At 45.7% G+C, this 12,474-nt stretch overlaps 1 protein-coding gene across 2 annotated transcripts in view; it reads left to right on the top strand.

The window, feature by feature from the left end:
• The window catches only part of GSK3B (glycogen synthase kinase 3 beta), a 148,840-nt gene extending 137,861 nt beyond the window's left edge, over nt 1-10,979 (top strand). For both annotated transcript variants that reach the window (XM_021548813.3, XM_021548814.3), the window contains one exon: nt 5,179-10,979. In XM_021548813.3, coding sequence (XP_021404488.1) covers nt 5,179-5,246 — 68 coding nt within the window. In that variant the 3' untranslated portion in view covers nt 5,247-10,979. The remainder of the gene's footprint in view (nt 1-5,178) is intronic.
• The last annotated feature ends 1,495 nt before the right edge of the window (nt 10,980-12,474 follow it).

The raw sequence follows: 12,474 nt of genomic DNA, 5'->3' as shown, positions 1-12,474 counted from the left end.
AACCTGTTTTTCTTTGCATGCTGTTGCTACATTTAGCAGGAGTTTTTCATACAAGGAGTCCCTTCTTTCTCTATATCCCCTGCACCTTCCAGAGCAGTAAATGTTAAGTTCCTAAAGCAGTGTGGGAGCAAGTCTCCCACCTAATCCAGGGCATCCTGATAGGCAGGAGACTTCTCTGCAAATGGTTTGTGTGTGTGTGTGTAAGCAGTACAGGTTCAGAAACTGCTTTTCTGAGTGGCAATGATGCAGCAAAATGTAGCTCTCAAAGCAGGAAAGGGAAGAGCAAATATGTAACTGTAATTTGCATTACTAGTGCATAACTTGTGCCTCTCTCTATCAAGTGGTGTTAAAAAAAAAAAAACCACATTTGTTGTCAATTTCCTCTCCTCTTCAGGTAAAAAGCTGTAGTTTGCTCTAGTAATGAAACCTGGCTTTGCAGTGGGAGTATGTAGCCTTGCTGCTCTGACATTAGTAAATTCTCCTAAACATTTATGAGAAACTCTCTGACATAGTGGCATGTCTAAAGCGAAGTGGAGGGGAAAAAAAATACGAGATTTATTGGCCCCTTCTTGAAACGATGTGCTAGCTTTCTGTGAATTATACTGCCATTGATGAAAAATGCCAGTGCAGTTGTATTCCTGGGGGTGGCTAGAGGAGGAAGAGGATGGCTTCATAACTGTGCGGCCACAGCATCTGAGAGGGGAGTGTGCAGAGCAAGCTGAATGCAATGCATATCTGCTTCTGTGACTATGTTTTTCTTCCTGGATGAGCCAGCAGTAGTAGCTACCTCTCTGTTAGTCAGCATTAAGATGGGAAGAGCATAATTGCCATCTGCAGGGAAGTTGTGCCAGCAGGGATTCTGGGGTCATAGTCTTAGGCATCCTGCTGTGTTGATCCCATGTAATCCCAAATGCAATGGTGTGCCTGAACTTTCAGCAACATAACAGATTAGAGCTGGTGTTACCTGCCAGTATGTCGTAGCTGAAAACCACCACAGTGCTCCATGAAATAAGATTTAGTGCATTTGTGGTACTGAAGGAATTTTGAAAAACTTGAATTCCTTAACCAGGAGAAGATAGGCAAGCAATTTTCTCAGAGTTCCACAAGCTCAGAACAGGGATGAATCCATGGCCAGAGAAGTAAAATTTCCACAGTTTGCTCAGAGTCTGGATTTCTGTATCCATAGGCCAGCACAATATGTAAACCAGGCTATTCTCCTCCTTCCCTTGTCTCCTCAGCTGTCCTGTGAGGATTCCCAGGCTGGTGGTAGCTTTGTATCTGTATCTTTGCAGATGAGCAGCACAGCTGGTCAGCATCACAAATGCACCCAGCTAATGCTGTCGCCCTGCTAATGGGCTTTCTCAGTCTGAGCTGGCAACTCTGTCACTATCTGAACTGTAGCCCTGTCTTTCCCTTTCAGGAGGTTTTTAAGGAGTGTCATGTACCCTCCAAGAAAGCTGAGGCACTCCTTAGAGGGAAAAGCTGAATTGGAAGAAGTTCTCTATAATGATGAGAGAAGCTTTTGCCCTCTGAAAGAACTTTTGGAAGCAGCTGGCACTTAAGCCCTGATGATGCTTCTTTACTTGTTCAGGCAGAGGTGTCAGGCAGTGGTCCAGGACAGAGGCTGCCCTGACCTTGAGCTGGGCACTCGTCTGTCCTGTGCCACAAAGCTGTGTGCCAGCTCCTAGCTGTGCTCCCCAGCAGAGCTTTGCTGTCCTCGGTCAGCACTGCTGAGGGCCTAGGTTTCCTTCTCTTAGACCCAAATACAGATTTTTCATGGTGAGAAATTAATGCCCAGAGAACTTCCTACTCCAGTTGTGCTCTTTTTCTGGTGCTTTCAGCAAAGCGATTCTGGAATAAGCCCCTCTTTATTCCTCAAACGTCCTGTTGAAGCAGAGTCAACAAATCAGCTGAAATGTTAAAATACTGCATTTTCTTGCAGGCTGGGAGCCAGGGCAGCCTTTAGCTTGCTCTGCACTCTGTCCCAGCCTGGGGGGACTCCTGTATTCTGTATGTATATATTGTGAAAAGCCCCAAGAAAATGTTCTTGGCCTGCATCACCTGATGTATTTTAACACGTGGCATGTATATTTCTCAGGAACTCCCCTGTTACAGTGATGACAGAAAAGGAGCATATGTTATGTGAAGTAGCTCTATCCCTCTCCTCCTTTTTTTCTTTATCTCTATATAGTAGCAATGTAATGATAACAATTTCAGCCTCTACTGTCTTCAGGAAATTGAGATCAAAAGCCATGTTTCATTTCAGCAAATGAAATATGAGCACTTTTTGTACACATACAGAGAAATCCTCTGCCAATAATATAGAATCCAGCTGGACTGCTTGCATCAGGCACTGCCAGCAGATGTTGCATTAACTGCAGTTTATCCATACTTGAAAATTAATCTAGAACAGGCATAGTGAGACTTTAAAATGTAGAAGATATTATCTGGCCAGCTGGGTCACTTCTGATTTCTGTGGTCATTTTTGGTCTGCATGCGTGTGAGATTTGGGAATTGCTTCTTCAGGGAAATTCTCCACATAGGAGGGCGTCTCTCTCCTGCAAGGCCAGCTTCACACATAACACTGGTACTGTCGTCATGCAGCCTTGGTGCTTTAATTGCATGAGTTTTTTTTTTTTTTTTTTTTGTCATGGTGGTCATTCCTTTTTTAAAGGAGGGGATGCAATTAATTTGGGGTGAGATCAAAGGGAATCAGAAACTCCCAGGGCAGTCATCTGGCATCCTCAACCCACAGGACGATTTGTCTTTCTTCCCACACATTCCTTGCAGCATTTCCTTTTCAAATAGGCATTACCCTCTCTTCCCACTTGTCATTTGTGTTTCTGGATGCTGCTGTTTGTTTGATTTCCTATTTTTGTCGCTGTTGTCGATGTTACTTAATTTGTGACTCAGCAAGTGCTGCCCATTTCTAGCTAGTAAGTTGTCAGACTGGAGGGAAGGGATGCCATCCAGAGGGACCTTGGAAGGCTTGAGGGGGGCCTGTGCAAAGCTGACTGAGTTCAATGGGACCAAGAGCAAAGTCCTGCCCCTGGGTCAGGGCACCCCAGGCACAAATACAGGCCAGGCAGAGAATGGATTGACAGCAGCCTGAAGAGGAGGATTTGGGGGTGTTGGTTGATGAGAGGTTGGGCATGAGTTCACAACATGCACTTCCAGCCCAGAAAGCCAGATGTATCCTGGGCTGCATCAAAAGCAGCTTGGGCAGCAGGTTGAGATTCTGCCCCTCGACTCTGGCCAGTGACACCCCAGCTTGAAGGGTTGTGCCCAGCTCTGTGCCCACCAGCATAAGGATGTGAACCTGCTGGAGCAAGTCCAGAGGGAGGTGATTAAGATTATCAGGGCCTGGAGCACTTCTCCTTTGAGAGAGTTGTTGACTCTTCAGCCCAGAGAAGAGAAGGCTCTGGAAAAACCATATAGCAAACTTCCAGGACCTAAAGAGGGCCTACAAGAGAGCCAGAAAGGGGCTTTTTTGATGAGGGCATGAAGTGTTAGGACAAGGGGAAATGGGTTCACACTGAAACAGGATAGGTTTAGATTAGGAATAAATGCTTTACTGTGAGACTGGTGAGGCTCTGGCACAGGCTGCTTAGAAAAGCTACGACCCCCCCTGGAACTGTTCAAGACCAGGATCGATGGGCCTTTGGGAAACCTGCTCTACTGGGAGGTGTCCCTGGCCTTGGCGGGGAAGTTGGAACTGGATGTTCTTTAAGGTCCCCTCCAACCCAAAGTGGTCCATGATTCAGTTCATTGCCTGTGTCCATGGCTGCAGTCAGGTCAGTGTGGCTGAAGAGGAGGGGGTTTTGCTAACAGGTGACTGCAGAGCATTGTCCAGTTCCTCTGTGATAGAGAACCCAGTGCCCACCAGTGTGTTTTGTCATGTCTGGTATTCCTGCTAGTCACACAACCCTTCAGGCTGAGGTCACCAAAGCTGTTCTTTTTTTTCATAAACCCTTTCCATGTGTCTTGTCAAATACACAGTTTGCCCACTCTGCCCTCTTCTGTACCAAGATAATAAGTCTTTCTGATGTTGTTTCCTGTTGCAGTATCAATAGCTTTGCAGTTAATCTTATGTAAATTAAGTGGTGGGTGAAATGCATTACAGTCTCTTGGAGAAAACCTTATTTAATACCTCTTTCCCATCCTGTATTTTATGCATTTAGGTGTTCACCCACTTATCTATAAGTATCCTATAGTCTTTCTGACTTAGCTAATTAGATACTATATAGAATGGTTCCAGGTGAAATTAGTGCATTTTTTTCCCCTACCTACTCTTCTAATACTAAGAATATTTTTTAGAGGAAGTACCTGATGCATGCAGCCTATGAAAACACAGTTACGATTAATTTCCTTTTGGTATTTCTTTGCAAACCCTCTGTTTTCTTGAAATGCATTTTGACACATGCCCTTGATCCTGTGACTTGTCTCTCTGTGAAGCACTGTCCCTCCCTGAGAAGGTGTTGGAAGCATTTACTGGAGAGATCCAATCCTCTAACATATCATGTGCTTGCATAAACCTCATTACTGGCTTCAGGCCTCGATGTTAATCTGCTTCAGCAGTTCAGAGGGTGGCAGATCCAACTTGGGTTGAGCAACAGCAGCAGATTTGAAAGACTTTCTCAGGCAACAAGTGCATGAATTGCACATTAGCACACCAGCTGTTTCTGCCAGGGGAGCAGGCTTGTCACATTCCTTGCCTGCACTCATTCACACAACTAACAGGCAGACTTATTATGAGAAGGACTAACTAACAATGTGAAACTTTCACATTCACCAATGTGAAACCTCACAGTGACCACAGACACTGGTGTTGGCTTTGGCAATGCCAGTGTGCCTTGTCCTGCAGTTATGGGACGTAACACAGGCGACTTGGCACTGCACAGCAAGTGTTACAAACTGCAGAACTGGCTGGAGCCCAGCCCGCAGTCCTCAGCACTCCTGGTTGCTTTTGCCCTGCTTAAAGACCATCTTCCATCTTTCCCCAGATGGATTGTTCCATCTGCATCTCCTGAAGTCAGGGCAGTCATCCTAACCAAACACCTTCTTGTGGGAGTTATGGGTTTCCCCTTGTGGAGAATGTCATAGTTGTTTCCAATGTGTCTCTGTTCTGGAGGTAATGCTGGGTTTTTTTTCTCTCCCCTTCTTGTCTGTTGTTTGCAGATGTTAACGCAGGAGAACGAGTTCAGACCAATAGTGTAGCTACAGCATCAGCCTCCAACTCCACCTGAACCAGTACCAAGCAGCCAGCTGCACAGGAAAAATCACCAGTAATTTGAGTCTTGCTCAGCAACACTGGTCACATTTGGAAAGAAAATTAAAAAGAGGAAAAAAAATCCAACAAAACAACAAACCAACCAACCTGTTCATTTTAGTGTTCAATTTTTTATTATTATTATTGTTGTTCTTATTTAACCTTGTAAAATATCTATAAATACAAACCAGTTTCATTGTATTCTCACTCTGCAGGGTGTCCGGGGCAGGGGACTAGGTGGGGGGAGGAGGGAAAGCGGAGCAATACAACACACCAATGTCTCCCCTCGACAATCTCTTCATGTTGGAAGTTTGCTGTTGTGTACTTCAGAACCAGGACTCTTGCCTCATCTCCCCTCCCACAACAGAAAGAAGGAAAAAAACTAAACAAACAAATCCCAAACCTCATTCTCTGCTGAAGTTCCTTTTTCTTTTTTTTTACCCTCTTTTTTTATTTTCTTTTTAAGTGAAGTTTTGGACTTTGATGTAGTGCACAGCTTGAATTTGGTCGGGAGCTTAGCAGGGGTCATTCAACAGAGCTCATCGTTTCTTGTCAGCAAATCCATATCCCAGGTTATCTGAAGAGCTGCCCTGGCTCGGCACGGGGAGTGGGCGATGTGGTAGGAAAACAGGTTACCATGGGGTGGGGGAGAGGGTTTGCCATGTGTCTAAGGCTTGAACCGCTAGCGGAAGCCTTTCATTTTAAAAATCAGTCCTAGTGATGAGGAAATCTGCAGCTTCATGTGGGAAAAGTCTTGCCCGAGTGGGTGATATATAATATAATACACACACATGCACGAACAGCAGCAGCCGAGGCATCCCCTTAGCCCAGCCGGAGCTCCTGCTTTCCGTGTCTCGGGCCGGCTCCCAGCTTCAGCAGAGAAGAGCGGACGAACAAAATCCTCGGCAGGGGCAGGGGCCCAGCTGGTGGATGGATGTTAAGGGACTTTTTGGGAAGTGGCCACTGTGAAAGTGTGTTTGGTTGGGTTTTTTCTCTTCCCCACCCCTCCTTGGCTCTTGATTTGAACAGGCTTCCCTTTCCTAAGATGCATACAGGAAAAGGACACCAGGGTTTATAATGTGAACTGTAACAAGCTACTGGTTTATTTTGTAATACTTTTTTTTTTTTAACTGCAGTTTTAACTTGCAGGATGCCACATTCTCTGATAGTTCTGATTTTAAATCCACAGGTAGAATCTCTATTTAATTTTCATCTTTTTTAACCTCTTCCTTTTTCTTTTTTTTTGATCTCTATTTATTGATGCGTGTTGCCACGTCGCCATTGTTTTTACATTGGTAGAATATTAAAATACACATCCAAATGCTCTTGATGGTAATTTGTACCTGCTGACTTGTAGGAAAGCTGGCTCTATATGAGTGTGTGTGTATATATATTATATAAATATATACATGTATACATAGATACAATACTGCTTTTTTTATTTTGTCGACGATCTTGAATCGGTCTGACTGAAGCGTGAGGTGAATGCTTGTTCTAGTCCATCAGTTCAGGGTCCAGGTTTCCTCCCTGCGACGGCGTGTGGTGTGAGCATCCACGTCTCTCTTCCTGAAGTCAAAGCAATATTCCTTGCGAAAGGGTCAGGTGAGCGGCCGGATGCAGCCCCGGCGCGGAATCGAGACTTTCAGAGACCTGATCTTGTGGTAGGCTTGCGGTTGGTGTCCGCTCCAGCCTTATCCTTCTTCAGAGAAACTGTAGTCGCCTTTGGTGCTTACCGAGCCGTTCCTCGACCTGCGGATCTCTAAGGCAAGCGTTGCTTTTCGGGAACACGCGGAACTTCGTGTGCCCCGGGGGGAACCGGCAGTAGCGGCTTTGGAAGCTCGGCCGCCGCAGGGGCGGCAGGGGCTTGGTCATGAGCTCGGTGTGTTTCTTCTTGTACCTTTTATGCTGTTGACGTGGGATTTTTTGGAAACTGTCTCTTAGCAGCCCCAGAACTGATAAAAGCTCTGCCCTCTCCCTCCTGCCTGGCACGCGGTGGGTTTGGGGACGCAGGAGCTGATTGAGGAGGTGAGTGACCACCTACCACGAAACCGATAAACCCTCAAGTTATACCCCTCGGCGATTTGCTGTTGGGCACACACACAAAAATAACAAAGGTTTTAAAGCTTTTTTGCATTCTGGCTGGCTGCAAAGGAAAGCACACCCACGTTGAGAAACAAGGCTTTCCAAATCCTTACCTGCAACTTAATAGAAAGGGCTGAAGAGCGTCTTAATGTGTGCGCTCGGCTAGTCTGTATCCTGAAAGGTAAGTGAAGGGGCTTGGTTGACCCAGTGATCCAAATTCATGCAGGAGACTCAAAAAGTAGGACAGTGGCAGGGTATGGATCTGCTCTACAGACAAGACTGCTGAAGTATTGGCCACAGGTGCTGTTTTTTGGAGGCAGTAAATTATAGAGTCTTTAAAAAGAAACAAAAGTAATAAAAATACATCTAAGAAAAATTGCTGCTTGTGCCAGGACATGTGGCTTTTCTTTTTCATTTTTTTGTTAAAGACTGGTGGAGGGGAGTCAGAGCGTTTCTCTCTGGTTTTGTGGCTGTGCCGGCGTCTGTGTGTGTGTCTCGTGTGTGTGTTAGGCTGGGGGGAGGGTCAGGGGTGCCCCTCTGGTTTTATTTCTGTTTTCAAGGATCATAGCAGGATCACACACTCTTTTATACAAGTTAGATCCAGGTCTTTGAACAACCTTTTTTTGTAAATAAGAAAAAAAAAAAGAAAAAAAACACAGAAAAATAACAACAAAAAACAAAGCTCCTCACCAAATTCAAGCTTGTACATTATTATTTTTGGTTGTTTTTGAATTTTGAGTTTTATTGTTTTGTATGTAAATATGTGGACCCAGGAACTGTTATTAATGAGCAAAAAGTTACCGTTCAGGGCAGTGATTCTGTTTAATAATCAGACAAAATGTAGACGAGCTTTTTAAAGCCATATAGTTTTAACTCTGTACAGTAGGTACCGGCCTGTATTATTGTAACAATAACTCTAGCGATGTATAGTGTATCTATATAGTTTGGAGTGCCTTCGCTTCCATTAATTTTTGAATTTTATTTCCCTTTTATTTTTTTCTCCTCCTTCTTTATTAACAATGTCTCCCACCCCAAACCCGCATCTTTGCTCCCCCCTCCCCACCCCGCTTTCTAACTCTTTGAGTGCTGTAAGGTTTCGGTGATACCCTGATCAGTAGCGGAATGAAAAGAAACCATCTCCACTGTCATTCACTTCATTGGAGCCGTGGCTTTGTTCTGGGAGTCTCCAAGGTGCCCGCCCTGCCCTCCTCCTCCCGCTAGCAGCAGCTGGTTTCATTCGGACCCTTGCCCTAGCAGCCCATTTAGATTTTGCTTGTCTCTCCCCTCAACCCTGCACCAGGAGCGTCTGGGCAGCAGCAGCTTCCAGGAGGCTCGGCCTTCCCACCCTCCCTGCAGCTGTGCCAGGGCAGCAGCGAGTGGAAAGGGCCCCCAGGGAGGGAAATCCCCACATCCCACAGGGTTGCTGCAGCTGTGGTGGGAGTGGGGACATCGCTGTAGGAGACTGCGGTGGTTTTTTCTGCCGGGAGGACTTTCTGTTCCCTTTCTTCTCCCTGTTTTTCCCTCACATCCTTCCCCAAAGTCACTTTTGTTTTCTTGAGATAAGTTTAACATGACTCTTGATTTCTTGTGCCCAGCACGAAGGCCTTGTTTCTAAAACTAGTTTGCTTGTGTTTTACTACCTTGTTAGTATTCCACATAAGATTGTCTTGAATGGGAAAACACGTAACTCTTTACCAAACCAAAGGTTGCTGTTTTATTTCGAAGCATCTCGTGTTCATTCCAGTGAAGCAGAGGCTGCACTTTCTTTCTGGTGACACGAAGGTCAGTGATGCCAAGCTGTTGGTGACAGTCTGCTCAGAGCTGTCCCTCTCTTCTTTTACACTCTTTTGGGCTTCTTTTGTAACCCAGTGTGGTCTTGATGTGTCCTTTATGTCAGCCCTGCCATAGTGGGTCCCTGAGCCGGGCTGGATCACAGTTTGTCTCTCCTGACGGACGCTCAATCAAGACACTGGTGTTCTTTACTATTAAACTTATCTACCTTGCTAGGGAAAAACAAAAAAAAATTACCTGCAAAAGAAAATTGACTGGTAGAAGATCCCTGAACACTCTGTCCCCTTATTTCGAAGCCAAGGTTTACCTAAAATAATGGCAGGTGCCTGCGACTTGCAACCTAAAATTCCCCCCCCCCAGTTTTCAGTACTTGGAAAAGCAGAAGTCAAGCAGCCTGTCAGACTCGTACTCCTGTACTAGGAACCTCAGCCACCGCGGAGAAAAAGGAAAAGCCGATGAGGAAAAGCACAGTAGGGTATTCGGTCCGGGCTCTGCCTTCCGGAGACTGCCAGCGGGTACCCCTGGGGTGGCAGCTGATTTCCACGGGGCTCTCGGCCGGTTCTGGTCGCAGTTGGCTTCGTTTTGCAACACTGCAATAATGGCAAAACGACAGGAAAGGAAAACAGTACCTAAGGGGTTAGCTCGAGAAAAGTAGCTTCCTTGTGTTGGTCTTTCTCAATTTATTTTTAATATATATATATAAAATATATTTATATATATATAATTTGCTTGCCTGTAAAATTTGCGTTCATTAATGTGTTGCTGATGGATCACTTGGGCCTGTACACACCAATTAGCGTGACCACTTCCATCTTAAAAACAGAAATCTAAATATATATATATTAAGGACTGTGGGTTGTATACAAACTATTGCATACACTTGTGCAAATCTGTCTTGATTTAAAGGAAAAGCAAAACCTGTATAACATTATTACTACTTGAATGCCTCTGTGACTGATTTTTTTTTCATTTTAAATATAAACTTTTTTTGTGGAAAGTATGCTTAATGTTTTATTATTTCCCCCGCCCCATTCCCCTTGTAAATACGTTTTGTTCTGTGTGACTCGGTTCGGAAATAGTTAACTGGTACTGTAATTTGCATTAAATAAAAAGTAGGTTAGCCTGGAAATGAAATTTAAAAAATACCAAGTGTGTGGTCTTTATTTCAAAAAATTGCCCTATTCTTCCCTCCTCCTCTCTCCCTTCTCTGACCCTTGTTCCTCACCCTCATGCCTCTTTCCACTCTGCGAGAATAGGTGGACGTGAATCTTTGTAATAATAAAGAAAAACCTCAAGAAATGAGCATGTTTTCTTAAATGAGCTGTGTTATTCCATGCTATCTTTGAAGAGATGCCAGCTTGTCTATGATACCGTTTGATTTGATGGAGAGAGGAACCCTGGGACATAAATATTTCAAATTGAAACCGACCAATCTTCCTTTACCGTCCACCTATAGATACAAACTTAAGAACCTGTGTAAACTGCTGGCTTTGAATCCTGCACTCATGGTTGTTTGGGTTGTTTTTTTTTTTTAAAATCATTGGATCCCATTAGTAATGTTATTTGGTGGTGATCTGTAAAGTTTGTCGAGACCACGTCCAGTGGACCGTTCCTCCAGCAAATCAGCACATAGCTATCTCTGAGTTGGGTTTCCGGTACTGGATAATGTATGTATTAAACATGACATGTCTATTAGCGCAAAAAGAAAAAAGAAAAAAAAAATAAAAATCCTTTTTTGGGCTGGCTGACCTGGCCGAATCCATTCTGTCGCTATCCTAAAGGCTAGATGCGAGGTCATGTGACTGCTGCTTCAATAAAAACAAATTTATATTGCAAAGAGACTCCTCTTGCTTTCTTTGTGTGCCATGAGCCGTGGCTGTTCCCATGAAACCTCTGCTGGGCTCCGGCCCAGAGCCTCTACTCTGGGGGCCCTCCAGGACACGTGGGAGCAGGGTGGGAAGGGGCCTTTGCTGGGTCCACATCGTGAGTGTTGAGTCAGGATGCCCTTGATCCTCTCCTGATTGCCAGATGTGTGTCTGGGAGCCGTTCCGGCCCCTCCTGGGTGCTGAGCCGTGCCCCTCGGAGCAGGTGCCGGCACACCCCGGCTCCCTGAGCGGGCTCGGGGCTTGGGTTGCGCAGGCCCTGCGGCCCCGGGGCACCGGGGTGACAGGGCCAGTGGCCACCACAGCCTGGCTGCCCCAGAAGCAACACAGAGAGTAGAGGCTGCCGTCCCTTCACTTACTCTGTCCCACGAGGTCACCAGGATTCTGGATGCATCCAACTCGTGCTGAGACTGGCACTGCTCTCTTTGGCAAGTCTGGCCCTGGGCGTTCAGGGTGGCCTGCAAACACGTTGCTGGCAAAATTACAGTGCCTCTCTGGGTGACTTCATCTATTTAAAGCTTGCCTCTGGTGGGAGTTCATCACAATCCCTGGTGATCTGGGGGGGTGGTCAGTCATCCTTGGGCACTTCTCTGGATGGATATGCACTGGGATCTTCTGCATCTTCTGACCTTCCCTCACCTGGAATGCAAGTTGTGGGCTCTCTTTATGTGCTGTCCATGCACAGGAACTCTCAGCTGCAGTCTTGGGTCTCTTCTGAATGTTGGAGCCAAATAAACCAAACTCAAGCACCTCATAACTTCTTACTAAGCTGACTGGAAGGGGATCTTCAACTCCTTCACATCTTTGTGATGTTTCCAATTTTATCTCCTCTGCAGTTGTTCTGAACACCCTCCTTAAGCTGTAGTACCCAAAGCATCCAGAGGTTCCCTATAGTGCTCTCCCAGTGTCAGTGAAAGCACTGGAGAGCATCTGGTAGCTGCTGCCTGCCTCCTTACCTGGGGATTGCATTCACCCTTCTGCACAGAGGCTGCAGCTGTCCAGTTTATCCAGCAAGCCCTCCCACTGTTACTCCTGCAAGCACTGCCAGTGGGTCTGTTGCAGTTTCATATCGTGTTTATATTCCAACCATCCTTCTAAAGATGTAATGAAACACCTTAGCATTGAGAGCCAGTCCTTGCACAACTTTCCAGGGAACATCATTCTGTCACTCTGTGGGAAAATACTTTCTTAAGACCCATCTGCAAACCAGGGTCAAGTCCACTTAGCTGTCAGTCAGCAGTGCTTTGGGATGATTTAAAATGCTAATCCGAGAGTAAAGCAGCACTGAGCTGAGCGCAGTACAAGAGTCTGCTCCACTGATGTGCTTTGTCTTTATCGAGTGAGCTGCCAGCCCTCTGCGTTGGAATTAAGTCAGTGTCAAGGCTACTGGCACCATTTGTTATCTGGAAGGTGGCAGCTTTTGGGCTGCTGGTGGGAAGGTCCAAGTGG

Source organism: Lonchura striata, chromosome 2 (assembly GCF_046129695.1).
Source record: "Lonchura striata isolate bLonStr1 chromosome 2, bLonStr1.mat, whole genome shotgun sequence".
Lineage (NCBI taxonomy): Eukaryota > Metazoa > Chordata > Aves > Passeriformes > Estrildidae > Lonchura > Lonchura striata.
This window is presented reverse-complemented; position numbering and strand designations above follow the sequence as displayed.